The sequence below is a fragment of the Babylonia areolata genome, chromosome 11, assembly GCF_041734735.1.
Source record: "Babylonia areolata isolate BAREFJ2019XMU chromosome 11, ASM4173473v1, whole genome shotgun sequence".
NCBI lineage: Eukaryota > Metazoa > Mollusca > Gastropoda > Neogastropoda > Buccinidae > Babylonia > Babylonia areolata.
In genome coordinates, this window is record NC_134886.1 from 12,441,306 (window position 1) to 12,466,597 (window position 25,292).

Below are 25,292 nucleotides of genomic sequence, written 5' to 3' on the forward strand. Positions count from 1 at the left end.
CATCAGTCATTTAACTTCATTTTCACTTTCTCAGGCATCTGCTTGGCAGATGTAGTGTAGCGTATATGGATTTGTCCGAACGCAGTGACGCCTCCTTGAGCCACTGAAACTGAACTTTCTCAAGGAGACGTCAGTGCGTTCAGACCATTCTGTGCAGATTTTTTGTTCTTGTTCTCTCCCCCCCCCCCCCCCCCCCCCCCCCCCCCCCCCCCCCCCCCCCCCCCCCCCCCCCCGCCCCCCCACACACACTTGCACGTGTTTCGTGCCGTGCCAGTTTCTGTGGTACTACCCACACGCCCCTCAATTATCTCCACTGAATATTGACGGAACATCCACGGGCATACCCTAGTTCGTGCTGCTGTCCCAGTACCATCAGTCAGTTTGTAAGGAGCTGTAGACGTCCGTTTATCAGTCGCTGACTGGACTGAGGAGAACCTGCAGTTACGCTGCTGATCGACTGAATCATGTAGGTGGAGGTGTTCAGTTGTCCATGCCTGTTGCAGGACACACTATCCTGACCCCCTTGCCTTGTGACAATGACACTGGGGCCTCAGTGAGAACAGGATATGAAAAGCCATGAAAATGGAGCATTTCAAGTTGCATGTATATTTATTGTGGATATATTGATGCTTCTCAGTGCTGCTCTGGAGGTCCATTCTCAGGTTTATAACATAGCTGTAGGTCTACTATACACTTTCTTTCATGGTTTTAGCCAGGCGTCATCTACTGATGCTGGCCCGAGAGATGCAGTCAACTGATTCTGGGGAAATTCGAGCAACACTGCCTAAGACACATCACTGAAGTGATAGACACTTAACTGCGTGTTCCCATCGATCCCATGTCACGTCCTCTGTACGCGGCAGTGAACACAATTTCTCCTCCTTTCCTTTACACAAGCACACACACACACACATTATTTTGAAAACAGAAAATGATATCATAAGCAGACGACGGAAGAAGAGCGATCACTGCGACGTCACAGGGGAGCCTACTCTCTTATCTTCTGCGTGTTGACAGCACTCGACTTCAGACCTGAAAGGTATCGACGTTAGTGTCGTAACCTCTACAATCAGAATGTCAGCACTTAACAGAAAATTCTTCGCGGCATCAACTATAATGAGCAGAATTTCGTCGCTTGTGTGTTCGTCCTGTCACCCTGTGCTCACCAGAAACATTCAGACACAAGGAGGGGGGTATCGCAGGTCCGAGATGAAACTGACAAGCCAGCGGTACCCCAAGTTAAAACGTGGACCGTTCGCCACCCTGACAGACGGGGATGTGTCCTGCCTGGAAAGGCTGTTGTCGGGCAGGGTCATCACGGACGAGTCAGAGCTTGAGGGTTACAACACAGACTGGCTAAGAACAGTGAAAGGTGCTTCTGTGTGTGCGCGTGTGTCTGTGTCTGTGTCAGTGTACGACTGTGTCTGTGTGGATATATATAATATTATATATATTCTCTGTGTGTGTTGGTGGAGGCTTGATCTTTATTGTTTGTAATACTTCATATTGGTGCATGTGCAGTGTGTGTGTGTGTGTGTGTGTGTGTGTGTGTGTGTGTGTGCACTTTTGTGAGTATGCATTGTGTGTGGAATTGCACAAGTTCATTGAATGTGAATCATTATTTTTCTTTTCTTTTTTTAATCATAATTTGCCTTTCATGTATCTTTCTTTTTTTATTAGATTCCAGTGTATTTACTATTTTGCTTTTTTCCCCCATTTCATTTTAGTTTAACCCCATTAGTGCCCCCGCATGGAAATTTCCATCCCTTCCAGTGTGCAAAAAATGTGCCTCAAGACAGAACTATCAGTCTGCATCATTCATTGTAACTGTAAGAATTTTTCAACTGAAAAACTGTTAAAATCATTTGAAATTGACATAACTGAATGATGTGTTAATTCTCCTTTCAGAAAAGTACAAGTTATTTATACTTTCTTTCGGTAGTTTGTAATCTAGAATTTGTTTTTAATCATTGCCCTATGTAACCAAAAACCTCTTGGCAAATAGCATAAAATAGGCTTGGCACTGACAGGGTTGAAATATGTTTTGTACATACCTGTGGAAGGCTGTCAAGGCCTGACAAGTGCAGTGAGTCTGTGTATTCGTCATGGATCTGCTCGCACTTTATTTCAAAACAAATTTGGTTTATGTATCCTTTGAAACTGAAACTTGTATGGTTGATGTGGAGGTTCTGAATGTGTGAAGTCTGTGGCTTGTGGGTCGGTCCTACAAAGTGTAGAGTTTATTCCGAACTCCAGAGTGTAGGTATACAGTGTGTGTGTGTGTGTGTGTGTGTGTGTGTGTGTGTGTGTGTGTGTGTTGGAGGTGGAACAAGTTTCTCTCTCTGTATTCCTGTATTCCTCATTTACCTGTATGCCAGCTGATGGGTGGCACAATTAGCGATAGTTTGAATTATGTGCCTTCGTATAAGTACATGCATATTTCTTTTTTATTGTAATGCATAGTTTTGATATAACAATCTAAAAATGTCTATGTATAGGATCCAGCAAGATACTGTTACGTCCTAAAACAACAGAAGAAGTATCTGCCGTTATCAGCTACTGTCATGACCGAGGTCTGGCGGTGGTACCACAGGGAGGGAACACAGGATTGGTGGGTGGAAGTGTGCCTGTGTTTGATGAAGTCATTGTTTCCATGCAGCTGATGAACAACATTATCAGCCTTGACAAAGTCTCTGGTAAGCAATTCCTTTGATCTCAGGTGGTTTTTTTCTTCTTTTTCTTGACCCTGTTGTTAATTTAAATCTGTTAAAATGGGTGGATTCAGATTTGCATACCAGGACCCAGCCATGAACAATCTGACCTTCAGGCCATTAGCTTATAGATCATCAAACTCAGATACACGTTTGCATGTGTGTAGTAGTAGTCTTTAGATTTGCGCCTTTCCATTCCAACTAACATTATATGGTGTGTGTGTGTGTGTGTGTGTGTGTGTGTGTGTGTGTGTTAGCATCCCTACCTTCTGGAAAGTATGTGCAAGAAATCTCCTCTTTTCTATTGCTCTCTTTATTTCGGCCTTCACCATTCTCTTTCTTTTTTCTAGCAAATCTTGACACTTTTTTTTTCTCTTTTCCGCAGTCTATGATGTACTATCTCCGCTGTTTTGCTCTGGCAATTAGGTAGTAAGATTGTGATCACTGGGATGGGCACTGGCTGCCCATTCTGCGGTATTATTTGCCTATATGACCTTTTTTATGTATTGTTTTTGTTTGGCTTTGAAGTATTGTGTTTTCCTTTTTTTTTTCTTTTTTCTTTTTTTTTTTTCTTTTTTTTTTGTTATCTTGGGATGATGGATTAAGCGGAATGGCTGATGTCCTTGGCACTGCCTAGTCTTGTTTGCCCAAAGGAGCCAATTGGTGGAGGTAATGTGTCATTAACAATAATAATAATAATAACAGTGGCATTTATATAGCACTGAATCTTGTGCATTGACAAATCTAAGCACTTTCACACCAGCCACTCACATGCATGCATAACTCTAAAACTGAAGAAACTGAAGACAAGAAAGAGGTAGGGGAGGGAGGCTATCTTGTGAAGAGGTGGGTTTTAAGGCCAGACGTGAAAGAGCTGAGTGCAGAGACCTGACGAAGCGAAAGAGGAAGTTCATTCCAAATACAGGGTCCAGAGATAGGGAAAGAACAGCGGCCAAGAGTAGAGTGTTTGAATCTGGGTATGCATAAATAGAGTGGATCCGAAACCGATTGTAGAGAGCGAGATGGAGTGTAGAGGTGAAGGCAGCCACAAAGATAGGAACTAAGGAAGGGGCAGATTTGTGAACACATTTATAACATAGAGTGCATATAACATAGAGTGCTGATCTTATACTTTATTCTGTGTGAGACAGGGAGCCCATGGAGATGTTGCAAAATAGGAGTGATGTGCTCAGATCTTTTCTTTCTGGGGACGAGTGGGGCAGCAGAGTTTTGTTTGTGCTGAAGGGACTGAATGGATGAAGCAGGCAAACCAGATAATAGAGAGTTACAGTAGTCAAGGCAAGAGAGAATGAGAGAAACAACAAGTCTAGATGTTGCGTCGGATATTTCCGAATGGAACTGATGCGTCACAATTGACAGTAGCAGGATTGACATGTCTGACTGATACATTTTTGCATGGACAAGGACAACACCGAGGTTTCTGACTGAGCTGGAAAGAGGGATGGATGTACTGCCAAGTTTGATTTTGTCAGCTGTGATGGAAGAGAGTTTTTGTTTAGTTCCAATGATCATTGCTTCGGTTTTGTCTGCGTTCAATTGTAACTTATTTAGAGTCATACAGTTTTGAATGTCCAGGAAGCATTCAGATGTTTCTTGCAAGAGCAAGGACAATTTTTCAGGGGTATCACTCTTCTGAAGTTGAGTGTCATCAGCATCAGAATGATGACTAACATTGTGGTGGTTGATAATTTCAGCGAGAGGAGCAGTGTACAGTGTGAAGAGAACTGGGCCTAAAACAGATCTCTGTGGGACTCCATTTTGCAGGTTTATCTTAATGTGGTCAGGGTTTTTTTGTTTTTGTTTGTTTGTTTTGTTTTGTTTTTGTATGTGTATTTGACAGTTTTGTGTTTAATGCAGTTGGACATTTGTGGAGTTAGGCAGTCCTGATAGGGCCATATGTGATCAGCTGGACTATAAGCAACAATGATAATAGTAAAAATAATAGTGATAGTGGTGTGTGTGTGTGTGTGTGTTAGGGAATGAGAAGGAAAAAAAAGCCAGCAGTAGCAAAAACTACCCACAATTTGCTGTCAGAATTTAGCTGTTAAAGCAAAACTACCACTGCTGTGATTTACTGTTTCCACCTGACCTGTTGGCTGTCTCTACACTGCTTTTTTCATGACACATTTGGATCTGTTGTGTGGTTGCGACATAGCGTAAAAAACACTCACTCGTTCCATGCCTCTGCATGTGTCTGTGAGTGTATGGATATCTGAGTGTATGGATTTGGGGGAGTGTGGGGGGAGGCAGACTGTGCAAAAGAGTGAGTGTATCTTTTGGTTTTCTGTGTACATTTGTGTGTGCGTGCGCGCGCACGTGCATGTGTGTGTATGTGTGTGTGAGTGTGAGTGTATGAATTTATTCTCTCATTTTCCTTTCCATTATTGTAATCTCTTCTTGTGATACATACAGTGATACAGAGCTGTAAATAACACTTGAGGAGTATCCTTTAAAAATGATTCCTTCTTCTGGTGGTTGTTTTATTGTTGTTTTTTTTTGTTGTTGTTGTTGCTGTGGTTATCATTATCATCATTATTAAGCTGATTATAAGGCCACTTTTGCATCTTCCTGTGCTTAAACACAAATTATCAAATTTATAAGCATCACAAAGTTGCTGAGCTCAGAATAACTTTCAACTGTTTATTATACAACTGAAATTCTAAACTGGAACCCCACCCCACCCTCACCACCCCAGCCTCCCCCATTTCCCCCAGTCTCCTGCCCATTGTGTCCAAGTATATTAATGATAATGTAATCATGTAATTTGTACAAACATGCATTTGGTGTCATGTACTGTACCATGTCAAAATGATGCAAACTGGGCCTGTCGTTTTGCTCCAGCCAAATTTTGCATGGCAACACAGTGAAAACACGCCCATTCAAGTCCACCCCTGCTTTAGCCAATCAAATGCCATTAACTGCTACAAGTGATGACTCATTCCTTTTGGCCAGGCTGTCATGTTTTCTGCTCTGTCTTGTCTAACGCTTTTTTTTTCTTTTCTTTTTTTTTTTTTGGCTTTAAAAATTTTTTTTATCCTGTTCATTTGGCCTGTTTTGTTGCATGCAGCTTGTCTTTATAACCTTTGTGTTATCTCTGACATCGTTTCAGTCACTTTCTTTGTTTCTTAATCTATATTGATCTTGTTTTTACTTTCACTTCAGCCTTGCTGCATTCTGGGTAAATTCGTGTTGTCCAATATGCCTTGCATGCTATCACACAGTGGTCAGATCCATGTTGATGGGTAAGGCTCCATTTGGAGCATTTCCCAGGCCCCGAGCTCATAGCTTTTCCCACATTGGGTCATGGTGATTTGTCTTTGGACGCAGGTGGCGGATATGGCGCTCGACCCTCAAAATTGGTCATGAGGGGGACCAAGAGGAAACGGGGTCGAGTGCCACCTCCCAAGTTTTCCCTGCGGGAGGGAGATTCCTGGGGATAGCAAATCTGTCTACTGTGAGTATTATGTAAATGGGGTGGGACACTTCCCCACAGGGGGATTTCGTGTCTGCCCTCTTTATCTCAAACAGTACACTGAAATGGCTCTCAGTGAAGGTGTGGCTACCTCCCTTCCTCCCTCTCATGCCAAGCCCCCGTCACACCTCCCTAGTTGGGGGAAAGCCCTGGCTTTGGGGGTGGGAGGGTAGCTCTCCTATGCCCACCCCAGGCCAAGTCACCCCAGTATTTCCATGGGAGGGGTTACTGGATGAGAGGACCTAACCTGCACATCCGGTGATCCTGCTATCCGGCTGGTCTCCCCTGCTGGGAGAGGCCCATGCATCTGAGGAAACTCCAGGCGGTCAGCCTATTGGTCTACCAGTGGGTCCAACAACCAAGTTGGACAGGACCTCCCTCCGACTTGGCCAGATTTGTCTCTTCCTGGAGGTCCAGGTGCCAATGAGCCTTGGCGATGGGGTCACAGGATGGCTGGCACCCACGCGTGGATTCCCCCATTCTACCCATATTGGTGTGCACCTTTGGTGCACGCTGGGCAGTCGAGAGGACAGAGATGTGGCCCCTTGTTCTCTCCCCGGAACCAGCCCAACACCTCCTACATGCTGCCCCAACAGGCAGGATTGACCATTTGTTGGTCAAGCCAACCTCCTTGGTCACTAGCACCTCTCCTTCAGGGTCACCCTGTGGGACTTCCATGGCCACTTGTGCCTCCATTTCAGGACCAACCACCTCCAGGTTGCCCCACCTGGGTCAGGGGAGCCTGCAGTCTACACCCCCCCGCCCCCCCACAACCCCCCACCCAGCCAGTCTTTCATTCAATACCATGGCTGAGTGAGACATGTTGGCCTATTGTTGTCGGTTGGCATACACTTTCATTTAATCCATCCTTGACTGGGCCAGCCTGTTGTGGGAACAGCACCCTGTTCCTCGGAGTATGGATTCACCTCTTCTGACCCTCAAACCCTCTTCAGCGACCCACAGCTGAATCTGTTTGGAAACAGAGTGACCTTAGGTCTGACAGCGGCAGCTGATGCAGATACCAGCCTGCATTTTAACCAGTAGAGTGCCTATAAGACGTCAGCTGACGTCCTGCAAAAAGTATTGTCATAGTGCCTATAAAACGTCCACTGACGTCCTGGGTATGTTCTGATTTTTCCTTCATTGGAGTTTGGTTCAATTCACATAAACAGACTCTGAACAGTTATTTTGATGTGTCTGAATTATAAAAAATACTATTTAAGTGAACATTCATCAGGTAGAAGACCCCTTTCTACTGAATAATAATTTGCTAACTGACCACGTGATATGCATGTGGAAAAGGGGGTTGCATCATGTGCAAAACAATGCGTTGAAAACTGTGTCCAGTAAAGCAAATTTTCTCAGTCAGCAGATTTACACAATTCTGAAAGCTCTGCTTGTGATCATGGACAGATTTCGCGATAGAGAAGGATCTCTCTTGTCTGATGATTGGTTTGAAAATGAAGGTGATTGACAATGACAGTGACGAAACTGACAGGCCCATTTTATGGTAATTCAGTTCATCTATCCAATCAGACAGCTTTTTTTTAACAAGTGGCTATGACTGACAGAATATGAGCAGCGAGTGATGGAAGAAAGGGAAGAGAGGGAGAGGAGTGATGTAAGGCGATAGCTCGAATGTCAGCCAGAGTTCATGAAGGGGGTGTGGCTTTTAGGAATGAGTGTGCTCACATTTCAAAGCAGACAGTAGAATCGGCAACCACCAATGTTCCATGATTTTCACGAAGTGCAGGATGGAACCTGCGCTGGTCGTGAAACACATGCTTTTTGTTTTTTCACGCTTTTTTTCACTGAATCAGATGATTGACTTGTTGAGGTGGCAAACTGGATGCACAGCAGCCCACGTGTAACTTGAAAGGAGTGGATTTCATCAAAGAACTTCACCCTCACTCCCAAATGCTCTTAGCTGTCAAAAAGCATGCCAGCTCAGTTTCTGAGACCGTGATTGGCCTTTTACATTGACTTTACCCACCTTTGTCATTGTTGGGACAGTGATTTACTTTCATTTCTGCACAAGCTGTGATTTGCTTTTATAAACTTATATCCTGTTTTAATTTCTTCTCCAGGTATAATCTGACAATAGGCATGCTATTTCTTGCTGTATTTTGTTTCTTTACTTTATGATGTTATTATGTAGAGGGGGAAATAGGCTTTTTTGTTGCACAGAAAGCATTATCTTGACTTTACATGCCTGAACAGTTATCTACAATCAACCTAATTGGGTAAAGGAGCCCAGAAAGAGAATCTTCACTCATTTTTCTTCACAAAAACGTTTACTTTCTTTCTGTATCACCCATAGCTTTTGTGCTAGAATTTTTTGTTATTTATTACCGCCGAATCCTCAAAATCCCCTGGCAAGGGGAGAGCACTTTTTTACAAAATTCTCTGGCACTGAACTGGTTAATTCAGTGCTGGAGTGATGTGACGCTGGATGAGAGGGCTGCTTTGGGGTCCATCCCGGCCCAGCAGCACTCCCTCTTTGGGATGTATGCATCCCAGTTCATCAGTCATAGGGCTGAGATGGGACTCATCGACTGGACTGCATTTGTGCTAGAATCTGGAATAATTATGTTACCTTGGGCAGAGGACTGAAAGGAGTGGATTTCATCAAAGAACTTCACCCTCACTCCCAAATGCTCTTAGCTGTCAAAAAGCATGCCAGCTGTCAAAAAGCATGCCAGCTCAGTTTCTGAGACCGTGATTGGCCTTTTACATTGACTTTACCCACCTTTGTCATTGTTGGGACAGTGATTTACTTACTAAGACCCACTCCTCCTCCTTATTTGCCCAGTTCTTAGAGATGGAGATAACGCAACTGCTTCTAAAAGGTGTGATATCACAACTCTTGGACCTGATCTGGGGTTTTGTGGCCACCTGTTCATGATTCCTAACGTCTTTGGAGGGTGGCGATTGATCCTGAACTTGTCCCCCCCTCACATATTCCTCCCCAGGGTCAAATTCAAGATGGACACACAGGCACAGATTCGAGAGACTGCTCAACAGTACAATTGGGCTACCTGTATCAACCTGGAGGATGCGTATTACCATATCATTCACCTGGCATTCTGGCAGTACCTGAGGTTCATGTGGAGAGACGGTATTCCAGTTCTTGGCCCTCCCCCTTACATCTTTCTCTTGCCCATTTCCTATTTACCAAGGTGGTGTGGGAATTGGTATCCCTGGTCAGAATGGAGTCCATTCGCCTCTGTGTGTACCTAAGACCACTGGCTCATCTTGGCCTAGTCAAAGGCCCTTTGCCAGACACACACTGAGTCTTTGATTATGATGTTCGCGGGACAAAATGGTTGGAGTGTGTATGGTTCATGACGTCCCCCTTCCCCTCCCCCCTCCCCACCTCCCCCCCCCCCTTTTTTTTTCTCCTCTTGCTGGCCACAGGCCGATGCAAAAGTGAAATACATAGTCATAGTGGATTGCCTCAGGACATGGCCTTCCGCAGAGATGGATCCATCACTCTCCATTTCCTTCAGGAGATTTTAGCTATGAACCAGGACCCAGATGTGCCCTCCTCCTTCCTGAGGATCAGACCCTTCTCTGATATTTTAGCCTGGGAAGATGAGGATAGCCATCTTTGCCCAGTCAGGGGCCTTAAATACATCTGGGTAGGTCTCGCCTTAGATGTTCCTCTCAGAGACTTTTTCTCTTTCCCCATTAATGAGAATTACAAGACAGACATTGCTGTAGGGACAATTTCTCGCTGGATTTTCCAGGTTATTCTCTGAGCTTACTGTCATGCTCACAGACATCTCAGCTTTCTCAATCCCTGAGCACATGATGTGCAGGCCTTTGCCACTTCGGCCACTTTTCAGCACCCTCTGCCTCTGCAGCATGTTACTGTATTGGGGGCAGCCTTCTAGTGGTCCTAGAATCCCTTTATCAATTTCTACATCAGGGATTTCCATATGACCAGGGCTGATGGTGCCAAGGGAATTACTTTTGTTGCGGCTAACACAGCTGTTACAAAGGCTCTCTGTGCTAACCAGCAGGTGTTGCCTTCCTCCATTTACTTTAAATTCTGCATCAGTTTGACATGGTACAGTATATGACATCAAAACTGGCGAAAGGAGGAGTTTGAATTATACTCCCTGTTTGGTGATATATACGTTTCATGTCAAACTCAAGTGCCCACTCGTTCATCCCCGTGATCTCTGTCATGGTTCACATTGGGCATTCTTGCTGGCCATTGAATGAGTTATTGCTTGTAGCCATTAATGGCATTTGGTTGGCTAAAGCAGGGCAGACTTGGATGGGCACATTTTCTCTGCATTGCCATCTGAAATTTAGCCAAACAGAGCAAACTGACAAGCATAGTTTGCATCAGTTTGACATACGAATACATCAACAAACATGGAATATGATTCAAACTCTTCCTTTTTAGCACTTAAACGAAAACTTACACAGATGACCCAACCCTAATTTATGTTCATACATACATACAAAATCATTGTACATAACATAACACTCATCATAAATACATCACACTACCTACATGATGCACATATCATATCACAATACTTAAAACCATAACACAAACTTAAATACCAGTCTACCCCATCATGACAGCTAGGTCAGTGACACAGTGATCTTGCTGACCTATAACCTCTGTGTACTATCCCTACATTCAGAGATAAGTTCATGTGACCACGTTGTGTGTATGTGCAGACTGTAACACTAGGAGTCTTATATTTAACATACAGGTTTATCTCTTTGTCAGTGCAGCCAGCTTTAGTGACCATGCAGCTCCTTATTTTTTAGTTATACAGTTTTGGGGGCCACTATTTCCATCTGATACAAATATTGATAAAAATACTTTTGACCCGAAAAATTGGTCTGTGAGTATGAAAATCATTGAACATGTAAAAGAAATAGACAACAAAAACAAAAGACTGTTAACCCATTTACTACCAGGGAAACGTATTTTTTTCCCTGCTGCAGGGCCTCTGCCAGGGAATTTTCTGTGAAAATGGGTACAGATTAATAAAAATTTCTGTAGGCTACATTTTTTGTCAAAAGTATGCAAACCATACATTTTTCTTTCTTTCTTTTTTTTTCTTTCTTTTTTTTTTTCCAGAAAGGAAATTTACTAAGTTTTCTGTTGACAGCATTTTGAATTTATGGGATATACAGATCATTATTTTAAGTTGGTTGAACAATGAAGTGTATTTCAGCTGTGTAATTTTACATTTCTTGATCACACAGAATATTGCTTTATCATTGTGAATGTTTCAACAAAAGACAAAATAACAACAGAAACAAGCATGCAAACAAACAAATGAAAAAACCTACCAAATGAAGTCCTGGTGTCCAAGGTGTTTGAAACAAAACTGAAATAGCAATGAAAACTGTCAAGACTACACACATTTTGGAACAATAGAAGTATGCTATTATCAATGTCCCTACACACACACACACACACACACACACACACACACACACACACACACACACACACACACCCACCCCTACCCCCTCCTTCCCTCCTCCTCCTCTCCCTTTGCCCTCCATTTCCTTGCTGTACCATGCTTTTGTTTTCGTCATTGCCTTTTCCCTTTCCCACATCTGCTCTTATGAGTCTCTCTCTCTCTCTCTCTCTCTCTCTCTCTCTCTCTCTCTCTCTCTCTGTGTGTGTGTGTGTGTGTGTGTGTGTGTGTGTGTGTGTGTGAGTGCATGCATGCATGTTCATGCAAGCATGTGTGTCTGTGTGGTTTCTGTTTGATTTTATTACCTAGTGCATTACCATAGGATGTGTTGATGAGTATATAGTAATTGTTTAATAGTTTGTTTGCTGATATTTTGGCACATGCCTTAGGTAAGTGAATGTGTTTTCAAATTTTGTTTTCAGTTATTTTTGGTGTGTGAATTGAAATATGTTTCGACCTGCATGCATTTGTTAAGATGATAATTGTGGTGTGTGAGGTATACGCCTGTTTCTTCTTGGGTTTTTTCCCCCAGATAAACCTTCTATTTCATTTTTCAGTTGTGTTTATCATACTTTATGGAGATAATTTTATGGGGGATTTTTTTGTTTGTTTGTTTTTTGTTGTTTTTTGTTGTTGTTGTTGTTGTTTTATTTTAAGATGCCTTCACATGCACACTAAACAAGACTTCCTTCTACAAATTGATATACAACTGAAATTGGCAGTAAAAGATGTATCCTCCTAGGGTCCGATGATTTTAATCATTTGAAGAGTACTGAACTGAAAAAAAAAAAAAAAAAAAAAGAAGAAGAAAAAAAGTGGTTGTCCATTAACGTAGAGGCCACAACACTATACTACACACACTAAGCAACTGAGATTGGTAGTACTGAGAGTCAGTGTAACACACTGTAGCACTACAACTGATATCAGCATGTGAAATAACAAGATAATAGAATAAGTGGCTTTGATATCAAACAGTGAAACACTGGCAAACTGAGAAACAAAATAGTAGTCAGTGCTCAGTACAATGATTGGAAGAACTATCATGGCTTAACCAAGTGGCTTCAGCTTGCAAATGGACTCACACAGTCATCCTGCTGTGTCAGCATAAACACAGTAAACATTTTCTGCCAATGTCAACATAAGAACAGCAGTGGAGAAGAACAGTCTGTCTCATAACGACATCAAGTCAACTGGCGTAAGGCAGATGTCCCAGAGCCAACACCACTAGTCCTGCTACTGTATGTAATCAATCTTGACTTCAGCAACGTACTTATCCAGATCCAGCACGGCACATGACATTGTTTGGAAAGGTTTCTGTGCGCAAGAGATAAGGTCTTGTAAACAATCTTCACCAAAGTTGGTACAAAGATTTGTCATGGTGAGAACAAAACCCTTATAAAGAGTCATTGTGAGGGGTCAACATTTGAGGTCACAATGCAGTGAAATAGAGGATTTCAGAAGCATGGCAGAAATTGATTTTTTTTTTTAAGGGGGAGTTGGGGGTCAAAGGTTAAGGTCACATAAAGTTGTATGTCTTTTTGCCTAATGATCTGCTTTGTAGTGTCTCTTTTTTTTTTTTTTCTTTTTTTTTACATGACTTCATTGTTGGATGAAGTGGGTATCACAAGTCAGTCTTGAAAGCCTTGCTTCTCTTGTTTTATGTGTTTTCAGGCACATTAGTATGTGAGGCTGGATGTATTCTGGCAAAACTGGATGACTATGTCAGTGAGCAAGGACTGATCATGCCTCTTGACCTGGGTGCAAAGGGCAGCTGCCATATTGGTGGTAACTTGGCAACCAATGCAGGAGGTGTCAGACTGTTGAGATATGGTTCCCTTCATGGGAGTGTGCTTGGAATAGAGGCTGTGAGTTTGTATATGTATATGTGTGTTTTTATGTGTGTATGTATGTCTGTTTTGTGTGAGTGTGTGTGTGTGTGTGTGTGTGCATACTTTTTTCTTTATAAATAGATATTGATTGTTTATTTGATTTCTTCACATTTCCTGGTTGGTCAGAATCATGATCAGACTTCCATCAGCAAACAGATACAAAAGTACCTCTCCTCACTCTGCCTCTCTCTGTCTGTCTGTCTACCTAAGTTAATACTAACAGAATTCATGATAAGAATCAGAATGTAGTATGTTCAGTCTTCAGGAAACAAATCCTCTTGTCATCTTTGGAATCGAATGGATGTAATAAGCAGCAGCTTTGAAAAACAAAAAACAAAAAAAAACAACAATATAAATTGCACCATCACAAGCCTTCAAAAATCCCCTCTCTCTGTCTCTGTCTCTCACTCTCTGTCTCTGTCTGTCTGTCTCTGTCTCTCTGTCTCTCTCTTTCTCTCTTTCTCTCAGTCTCACCTCTTCTCCTCCACACAGCATCATCAGATTTGTAATACTGGTAACCAACAGTAGTCGCCAACACACAACATAACAAAAAGCAACGTGCGAGGCGAGGACACACACACACACACACACACACACACACACACACACACACACACTCATTCATGAAGACATGTACACACACACACACACACACACACACACATGTACACACATACACACACACACACACACAAACTCACTCACTCACAAACCATGCATGCACACAGGCACGCTTGCACACAGACACACGCGCACACACATGCACACCCAGGTGAGGGTCGGCACCACTCTGTCCGACATTCATGAGCAGGAGCTGGGTGTTCCACAAGGGAGCATTCTGTCGCCGGCTCTCTTCAGCATCAAGATAAATGACATCATCTAGTCGATTCAGAAGGGATCAGACAGCTCTGTGTTGGTAGATGATTTCGCCCTCTACACAACTGGCAGCACGTATGGCAGCATCCAGCGATGGCTCCAGCTCTGCATAGATAAAATTCAGCATTGTATAGAGAACAGTTTCACCTTTTCTTTCATGAAAACTCCGTGTATCCACTTCCTCCTTTCTGTATGTGGCCGAACTTCTGGCACTTAAGGCACCAGAGTGGCGATGGCACGTACAGAGATACGTTCACCTGCAAATAGCCCACTCTGATGACCTTTGGAAGAATAGGGCAATGAAAGGTTAAGAAAAAATATGTTGATCAGGATTCTGTCTGACCCTTGTGGACCATGACTCTGTATGTCTGTAACTCCCTGAGGAGCTAATTCCTTTCTGATCTCAGCCTCAGAGACCCATTCAGATCAAGGCAATGGATAACTCCTTTCAAGCAGTTCAGTGCTTTGTGAGGGGAGACCTTCACGGCCCAATCTATGGTTCATTTGGCCTTCACCAGTAGCTCAGATTGTCTTTTAGGTGAACATTCGACGAGGAAGGAGCTGTTCCTCAACCATTTAATGGACTTCAGCGTACTGGTCAATCCTTGGAAACCCTTCTGGATGGCAAAAGGGCTGAGAGCCAACAAGGGCTTGTCAGCATCACCACCCTCCACCACCAGCCGTGATGCCCAGAAACCATAAACCTCTCGAATGTCCAACTCAGAGTTGCTTTCTATCCCTGTTCTCTTCCTCTTTGTTTTTGGTGGAATGATTGTAGTGGAAGTCATGGTTAAGAATCATTCAGATTTGTCCCTCCCTTACCCACCCACCATGGAGTCCAACTTAGGGGCCAGGGTCAAAGGAAAACCAGCCTGACCCCATCCAGGTTTTGGGAGGGATATACAACAAACAGCTATGTTTCTGTCTCCCCCCTCCTCCCCTCCCCCACCCCCCACCCCACCCTGATCATGCCCAGCTCCCAGGAACAGAGAATTGGATACTGCAGGGGTTGCCTTAATTCCAAACTGCCTGTCTTGACCAAGCCCCATGTAGGGGTTGCCAATTGACACACATGGGCTAATGGGCGCTGCCTGTCTAGGAGAGGTCCAAGCCAAAGAGAAGTGTTTAGAGCAGCGTGCTCTCTTAATTTCTAGGCTGTCATTCCCCTCCATCACAGATCACACAGTATGGCAAACACGGTGGGCCTAAAGAAGACCTCAGAGAAAAAAGGATGTCGGAAAGAAGGCTTCATGGAGATATGAAGACAGAAAAAGGACTGGTAAAAAGAACAGAACAGCAAAAGGGACAGTGGGTCATTCACGACCTGTTCAGCAAGGGAGACCCTACCAGAGACATCAGTACAAATCAACCACATATTCAGCCTGGTAAGCTACATTGGCTATATAGGATGTCAGTTAAGGCCTAGAAAGCAATAAACCTCTAAAAGTACTGATACCCCCACCAACCTAGCTTGCTTGATCACTGGCCACAAAGCCCGCCCCCCCCCCCCAACCACGGCAAGGTAGTGACCCCAGGGGGGATGCATGCACTCAAAGCCTGAATAAGCACTTTGGGCTATGCTGCTGGTCAGGCATCTGCCTATCAGATGTGGTGTAGCATATATGGCTTTGTGCCAAACACAGTGACACCTCTTTGAGAAGCTGAAACTGTAGGGAAACTGTAGATAAGACACTCTCCTGGGGAAGCACAATGGGTGAAAATATGAGAGAGAAAAGTAAAGGAGAACAATCATTTTCTTGGGGGGTTTTTCCAGAATTTTTTTCTCATCTGAGAGTCTAACCTTGTCGTATTATTTTCATGGAACAGTGCCAGCAATTTTGCATATTATCTATCTACCTATCTAGATATATATACTCCTGGCTTAACATGATGTCCTTTTCTTTAAATTCTGTGTGTATATATACACATACGTTGACAACAACATTGATCTACTGTTTATTGTGGAGACGTGGCTCAAGCCCCATGGAGACAAAGCAGATGTGCTGATCTTGTCCCCAGTGGTTATGCCATCAAGTCACTTCCTCGTGCCTCTGGTCGTGGCGGTGGTATTGCAGTCATTTACAGAGACACTCTCACTCCCCACCTTACCTTCACCTTCACATTTTCCTTCACACACTCATCCTTCGAAGTGCTTCAAGTGTCCCTCACTTCTCAGCATAGCGTGCTGCACTTCATGTGTGTGTATCACTCCTGGCCCACTGTTAATAAGTTAACAGAGACCATGTTATTTGAACAGTTTACTAATCTTTTAGACTACTGTAACTGTCTTCATGGAAATCTGTTTCTTTTAGGGAATTTTAACTTTCATGTTGACAGTTCCAATGATCGTAGTGCTGTAAAATTCTTGGAACTTCTAAATATGTACAGCCTTTCTCAGACTGTGCGTGGACCTACCCACTCTTGATTTGGTGATTGAGAGGCCCAGTGGTGGAGGTCATCGATCGTCTGATGTGAATCATGAATTAGAGTTTGACCATTTGTGTGTAGTGAGTGTTCTCGACATAGACATCCCCTCCTCTGTGACAGTGTATCGCAGCGTGCGCAACATTCGTGCTATAGACAGGGAGCTTTTCGTGACGACCTGAAATCAGGACTTGAGTGCTTTGTGGTCTGTTCAGCTGACCAGTACAACACTGCCCTTTCAGGCAGCACTGGACAAGCACGCCCCTACATTTCGTTGCAGGGTGTCATCCAAGAAGGTGTAGTGTCCATGGTTTGGGCTTCTTGGTGAGGAACTGCTAGCAGCGAAGAGAGAGAGGCGACATGTGGAAGCACAGTGGAAGGTATCTGGTTTAACTGTCTACAAACAAATCTACCAGAAAGCCAAGAACTTTGTTACCTTTCTTGTGCACAAAGCGAAGACTGTTTTTCAACACCAAGATCTCCGAAGCTAAATCAAGCAGAGAACTATTTTGCATTACAAATAAACTTTGTGGCAGAACAAAATCTTCTTTGCTTCCTTCTATCTATCCATTTTCATTACTGCCCAGTGTCTTTTCAGATTTTTTCTGCTAAAAAATTGTTAACCTCAGGAAAGAACTGGATTCACAGTCACTTGTGTCACATCCCTTGGGAAAAGAATTTCAACGTGTTCCTTTTGTTGCTTTCACACATTTTTCAGAGACATGTACTTAGTGTGTTGAAAAAGCCTGCTCAGAAAACATGTGACCTGGACCCCCTTCCCACACCACTACTGTATGAGTGTTTGGATGTTGTTTTGCCTGCACTTTTATAAATGATTCTTTAATTTCTGGTGTCTTCCCAGATTGCACTTTTTAAGCCCCTGCTAAAGAAAGCCACTCTGGATCACATTGACCTCAAAAGCTTTTGCCCTGTATCCAACCTTGTTTTTGTGTCCAAAATTATTGAAAAAATTATTCTCTCCCAACTTTCAGACCATTTAGCATTAAACAACCTGTTCTTTTCTTTTCAGTCAGCATATAAATCTGCCCATAGCTCTGAAACTGCTTTGTTGAAAGTAGTTAATGACATGTTACTGTCTGTTGATGAAGGTAAACTATCTGTGTTAACTTTGCTCAATCTGTCGGCTGTGTTTGACACAATAGTCCACAGCATACTCCTTTCCAGACTTGAACATGTTTTTGGGATTCACTCAACAGTTCTGAGTTGGTTTTCTTCATACCTATCCAACCGCTTCCAGATTGTCTCTGTTAGTAACTTTGTCTGATCCAGCCCTGATCTCTGTCCTGGGCTCCGTTCTGTTTGTTCTGTACACTGCTCCTCTTTCTGATGTCATTTCTGGCCATTCTGTTCTTCACCACTCTTTTGCTGATGATACTCAGCTACAAAAGTCTGCAGAACAAAATAAGTACAAAGTCTGATTCTGTCAATGCAGGACTGTATTCTCGATGTTAAATCCTGGATGACATTCAACAAACTAAAGTTGAATGATGACAAAACTGAAGCTATGATTATTTCTTCTGCAAGAATGTCCACATCTACTTCTTTTCCTGCCGCTGTTGTGTTGGTGATGCCACAGTTCAGTTTTCTAAATCAGCAAGGAACCTTGGAGTCATTCTTGGCTCAAACCTCAGCACGCATGCTCAGGTAGTAAATCTGATACGCATAGTCATTTGTGAACTTCGTCACATCAGCTCTATCCGTCAATACCTTTCTGTTGAAACTACTGAAACTCTTATTTCTGCTTTTGTGCTGTCACAAATTGACTACTGTAATTCTCTTCTCATAGGCTGTCCACATAATATTCTTCAGCAAATTCAAAAACTTCAAAACAATGCTGCCTGTCTGACTCTCAGAGTCCCATGTACTGGTCACATTTTTTCCTCACCTCCGCACTCTACATTGGCTCCCCATTGAAGCAAGAATTAAATACAAAGTTGCGTGTCTCTGCTATTCTGCTTTCCACTCTGCAGGACCTACATATCTTTCTGACCTTATCAGTGTTTACACTCCCACAAGAAATCTCCGCTCTTCCTCTGACTGTTACCTTTTGAAACTTCCTGGTGTCAATACAAAAACCTATGGTGAACGTTCTTTCTTCTTTGCTGCTCCTCATATCTGGAACAACCTTCCTTATCATATCCATGCATCTGATTCTATTTATGCTTTTCACCCATCACTAAAGACTCATCTTTTTAAAACCTATCTATAAGTACTCTCAGCTTCCTTTTCTCCAACACCACCCATGTCAGCTCACTTTGGATGTATGTAGAGTGGGAAAGGGTGAGTGTGAGTGGGGGGAGGGGTTTTTGAGAAAGAGTGGCCATGAATGTTTCTTTCATGTAAAGCGCCCTGAGCTCTTAGTGAGAAAGGGCGCTATATAAATGTACAGTATTATTATTATTATTATTATAAATATATATATATATATATATTATTGGCCTAACATGTTTGAATTGTTCAGAACTTTCATCTTTTTAACCGAATCACATCAGTTTAACATGGCCACATCCGCTGACAGGTGCTGCCCTCAGGGGAAGTGCTGGACTGTCTGTCTACTCTGCGTAAAGACAACACTGGTTACGATCTCAAGCAGCTTCTCATTGGTTCAGAGGGCACCCTTGGAATCATCACCAAGGCGACCATTTTATGTCCCCAGCGGCCAAGTGCTGTCAGCATAGCCTTTCTGGGTCAGTGTGGCAGTCTGTCAGGCATGGGGACATTTTGCCTTTTGTCTTTTTCTTGATGTGATTTATTGGTTGCACGTTTCAAGGAAATATGTAATGGCAATAAGTATGTGAATGATAAGTATGTGAAGTATGTGTTTTGTTATGTCTGTCAAAGTATTTTCTTTTGTTTTGTTTTTTGAGTTTTTTTTTTAAATTGTTCATTATCAGCAACTTACTCATTACTGAAGAAATTTAAGCAGTGCAATAATTTAAAAGGAAACTTTGGAGTTGGAGTGTGTGTGTGTGTGTGTGTGTGTCAGTGTGCATGTGTGCGTGTGTGCGTGTGTGTGTGTGTTCAAGAAAAAAAGACTGAATTTTGTCAGCTTAAGGTCTCTGTATTCAGATTTGAAGGATTTTAAATATTGATGAGAAGTGACCAGTCATAGACTTGTTTAAATTCTGGAGGTAGCAAACCTTCTGTGTCTGTTACAAAACAAACATTGCTGATTGTAAATGCATCAGTTTGAATAAACCTGGACAGATGTGTCAGACATCCATGCTTTGTGAAACTGGCTTTGCCTGATTTATTGTTTCAGAAAGTTAAAGTGTTTTCATGAATTTTTTTTAACCACTAATAGAAAATAAAAATCTACTTTCATTTCCATATTCCAGCAGCTTAAGGTGAGAGGTAGGTATACAAAGACAGAAAATCTATTGACAAAAGTTATATATGTAAATAAGACAAGGAGCTTTAGATATTAAACACTTAGGAATGAAAGTGTTCATCTCAAACAAGGCAAAATTTTCATTTTCAAGACATTTTGTGCCTTCTCCTTCAAGACCTTAGTATATTTGACATGGAATTGTATACCTTCCCTTGTTCAGCAGCTGATGGTACTTGACTTGTTAAATGCCAACAGAGTGGTGTGATGGCCTTGTGGTAAGGTGTCTGCCTAGGAAAAAAAAGAGAATCTGAGCAGTGGATTGAATCTGTCACTGTTAGCCTATGATTTCACACAATCCCACAATTTCTCTCACTTTTAGAGAGATCATGGGATTGCAATAGAGTGTGGTCATTCCCCTCCCACAGTTTCTCACAATTGCAAGAAATTGTGGAGGGCACCCCCTTGCTTTTGCACAATGTGTGAAAAAGCATGAGAAGTCCCCTTTTTTTTCAACAAAAATGTTTCCTTTGTCATTGGGGTTGGTTTCTTGTCTTTTGCCAACTCAGATCTTAGAGAAAACTGAGAGGAAAGGAAAAGGGAAAGATGGGGACAACAACAATCATGATAATAATGATGATGACATTAGTGAAGACGAAGGTGATGGCACAGTACTGGTTAAAAAATTGTGTATGCGAGTGAGTGAGAGATTGTGTGTTGTTGTTGTCTTCAGTTTGTCTTTCCACTGAAGTGATATTAGACGAAAAAAAACACAAAAAAACCCGTGGGGGTAGGGGATGTGAGAGGGGGAGGGGTAAAAGTGTGTGTATGTGTGGAGGGTGACTAGGGAGAGACAACGCTAGGAAAAATGGAAACGTTATAAACGCCAACATCAAACAACTATAACATCTATAACAAATGTCCTATAGGACTATGCAGCAAACCTTCTGCAATAACAAATAACATATTGGAATTGTTAATAACACATTCAAATGAACTTTTGGTGAAGTCTGGCAAAAAACATTTTAGATTCTGACGTTCAAATATTACATGGTTGCTAGAAATATGTTCTCCACATATGCATCTGACATCTTTGCTGAACTTTATTATAAAAGCGTTCAGTTTTATCCTGTTTGATAATGTATGAATCTGCCTTAATCTTATTGAATTACTGTATGTATTTGACTGATTGATAGTTCCCGGTTGTTGAACATTAATTACACTATGGTTTAAAGCTTTGCCGTTTTCCTGGTATAATTCTCTGACTTTGTTCCACAATGTTTTTTCTAGTATTCGATAACCCTCTTGTACAGACAGAGGCTCATAAAGTTCTGTGGTTCCCTGTTTGTTCTTTGCACCTTTTCTTGCAGCCCTGTCAGCCCATTCATTGTAGAGAATACATTATTTGCATATACATCATACAAATATTTGCTAAAGAAACTTCAAAGCATAGACTGTAAAGCATATAGACTTGCCCTTGGTGTACCTTTCCATGCATCGACCCTCGGAACATACAACGAAATAGGAGTACTACCTTTAGATGAATACCGAAACCTCGCATGTGCTAAATACGTACTGAGAAGCTCAACAACTGAAAATTATACATCAGAGGAAGTAAAAATTACATCCGAAAACAACTTCCCCAAAAGAGCTAAAAACATATCTTATTTAACACCCATTGGCACGTTTGTGTCAAACCTGTTCGAAAAATCTGAAATTAATTCAGGTGACGTAGACACACAGAAGACCGTAAGTCCATACCCATCTGGGAGATGAATAAAGCACATTTTGATGTTAATCATACTGACATTAAAAAGAATGAAAATCCAGATATCATGGCAAAGGAAGTCCGAGTACACCTTCAAAATAGATACTGTGATCATTTACAGATCTACACAGATGGCTCACTATTAGACAATGGCCAAGCAGGTTCAACTTTCGTTATACCAGAACTGAAAATGGAAAGATCATACTATATTGGTAAAAATCGTTCAGTATTCACTGCTGAACTTATTGCTGTTCTGATGGCTCTAAATCATATTCTTGATCTTCCAATTTGCCTTCTACAAGTCTTGTTTTGCGTTGATTCCAAATCTGTATTATGTGCTTTAAACTCACGAAATTGTAAGAACAAATCTAAAATCATACTAGAAATCAGCCACATTTTACATCCTTTAAACTTGAAAGGAACACATATTACGTTTTTCTGGGTTCCTTCACACCTTGGAGATTTTGTGTGTGTGTGTGTGTGTGTGTGTGTGTGTGTGTGTGTGTGTGTCCTTTTGTCTGTTTACTTGGCTGGTTGATTTGTTCTTCTTCTTTCACTGTTTTTAAAATGATATCAAGAAACTGAGAATCAATTTTCAGTGCTACCTTGCATATGAAAGGATGCTACCACAAACAGATGAACATATAAACAAGAATGAAATGAAGAACATTCTCACAATTGAGAGAAAACATGGGAGGGGAAAGACCACAATTTCTCACAATCCCATGATTTCTCTCAAAGTGAGAGTAATTGTGGGATTGTGAGAAATTGTGGGCTAACACACACTTTCCAGAATGTTCTACCCCTCCACTTGCTTTAAGTGGAGTGATGGCCTAGAGGTAACACATCCACCTAGGAAGCAAGAGAATCTGAGCGCGCTGGTTCAAATCATGGCTCAGCCGCCGATATTTTCTCCCCTCCACTAGACCTTGAGTGGTGGTCTGAATGCTAGTCATTCGGATGAGACAATAAACCAAGGTCCCGTGTGCAGCATGCACTTAGCGCACATAAAAGAACCCACGGCAACAAAAGGGTTGTCACTGGCAAAATTCTTTAGAAAAATCCACTTCAATAAGAAAAACAAATAAAACTGCACACAGGAAAAAATACCAAAAAAAAGGGGTGGCGCTGTAGTGTAGCGACACACTGTCACTGGGGAGAGCAGCCCAAATTTCACACAGAGAAATCTGTTGTGATAAAAACAAATACAGATACAAATAAACATTTTTTATTCAAGAAAACAATGTGGCATAAGTACAGAAGTGCAAAGAGTATGGGAATGACAAGTTAAGAGAACAAAAGAAAATGTAATCACATTGACAAGTATTTTGTACAGTTGACTTTGAGTGGTGGTCTGGACCTGAGTCATTTGGATGAGATGATAAACCAGGGTCCTGTGTGCAGCTTGTACTTAGCACGCATTAAAGAATCCAAAGCAACAAAAGGGTGGTTCCTGGACTTGGATAGTACAGCTAATACACTCACAGACAGAAAAAAATGGGTGGCGCTGCACTGTGGTGACATGCAGTCCCCAGGGAGAGCAGCCTGAATTTCACACAGAGAAATCTGTTTTGACAAATAAAGAATACAATACAATACAATACAATACAATACAATACAATACAACATAATACGATGCAATGCAATGCAATACAATACTTCTTCTTCCACTTGTATGTACACGAATGGGCATTTATGTGTATGATAGTTTTTACCCTGCCATGTTGGCAGCCATACTCTGTTTTCAGGGGTATGCATGCTGGGTATGTTCTTGTTTCAATAACCCACCGAATGCTGACATGGATTACAGGAGCTTTAACGTACATACTTGATCTTCTGCTTATATACACACGAAGGTGGTTCAGGCACAAGCAGGTCTGCACATATGTTGATCAGGGAGATCAGAAAAATGTTCACCCTTTACCCATCAGGCGCCATTACAGAGATTTGAAATCTCAGATTGAAAGTCCAATGCTTTAACCACAACGGCTATTGCCCCCGTCAGTGCAATGAAATTGTGTGATGTATCGTCCCTTACATTGTCCTATCAGTCATCTGGGCTTTAAAAGTAAATCAGTCAGTCCTGTAAAGGTTTTTGTGGAGGGTTGTTTATGTTTTAGTTTTGCTGCCCACACAGCTTTTCACTGGCATTCCATACACAGGCACACCTGGGTTCACTGTGTGCATGTGTGTGTGTGTGTGCACGCATGTTTGTGTGTGTGTGCACTCATGCTTATAGCTTAAAGTCATAATCAATAGCTTTGCATGTGTGTGTGTGTGTGTGTATGTGTGTGTGTTCATGCTCATGTTCTAAGCTCAAAAGTCATATTTACTAACCTTTCACATGCTTCATCTGTTTGCAAACAGGATGCAACAGTTTTGAAGGGGTGCTGAACATATTCAAGGAAGCAAAGCAGCAGCTGGGGGAAATATTGTCAGCCTTTGAGTTCATGGACTCTGCTTCTATGGATGTGGCCATTGGAAATCTACATCTCACAAATCCCATCTCAGACACCCCTTTCTATGTGCTGATAGAAACAGGGGGATCCAACAAGGATCATGATGAGGAGAAGTTGTCTACCCTGTTGGAGGACTTGATGAACAAGGGCACAGCCACTGATGGCACTCTGGCGACAGAGACTTCTAAGATTCTGGTAAGACATAGGCTGGGCAAAAAAATTTCTTTGATCAGACATAAGTTGGTCAAAGTGATTTCTTTGGTAAGACATAGGTTGGTCAAAATGATTCCATTGGCAAGACAAAGGATTGATAAATGATTTCTTTGGTAAGACAGAAGCAGTTCAAAGTGATTTCTTTGGTAAGACATAGGCTGGGCAGTGATATTTTTGGAAAGGAAAAATTATATTGGTCAAAGTTTTTGTATTTGAAACTCTCTCGCTCTTTACTTATGTATTTACGTACCACCTGTCAGTTCACCTTATTACTCAGTTACCAGTATTGACAATGGAATATCTTGTTTGGAAAATGTATTAGCTGATAATCTTCTAATAAAAGATAATGTCGATATTTTGTTACGTGGTGACTTAAATGGCAGAACGTCAAATATTTTGTCAAATATTCAGGATCATTTGTACTCTTCCATTTTTCATAAAACTAATTGTAAAATGCATTATGTTAGACAATCAGAAGACTCAGTTCTCAAGTCTTATAGTAAAATGCTATTAAATTTATGTGTTGCTTTTGACTTGTTTATATTAAATGGCATATGTAATGGTGACCTTCAGGGAAACCACATACATTTCAGGTGCAGGCAACAGCGTAAATGATTATTTTTTGGCTTCCGATTGTCTATTCACCACAAT

The 25,292-nt window shown here is 42.0% G+C and overlaps 1 protein-coding gene across 3 annotated transcripts in view; it reads left to right on the forward strand.

The window, feature by feature from the left end:
• The first annotated feature begins 691 nt into the window (after positions 1-691).
• Positions 692-25,292, forward strand: part of LOC143287539 (D-2-hydroxyglutarate dehydrogenase, mitochondrial-like) — a 56,572-nt gene continuing 31,971 nt past the window's right edge. The window contains exons 1-5 of one of the 3 annotated variants that reach the window (XR_013055977.1): positions 692-1,372; positions 2,499-2,696; positions 13,335-13,528; positions 19,392-19,560; positions 24,337-24,623. Coding sequence is in view for 2 of the 3 variants with exons in the window: in XM_076595590.1 (XP_076451705.1) it covers positions 1,075-1,372; positions 2,499-2,696; positions 13,335-13,528; positions 19,392-19,560; positions 24,337-24,623 (1,146 nt within the window). In the remaining variant the exon portion in view is untranslated. The remainder of the gene's footprint in view (positions 1,373-2,498; positions 2,697-13,334; positions 13,529-19,391; positions 19,561-24,336; positions 24,624-25,292) is intronic. The other 2 variants (XM_076595590.1, XM_076595591.1) reach the window with 2 other exon arrangements.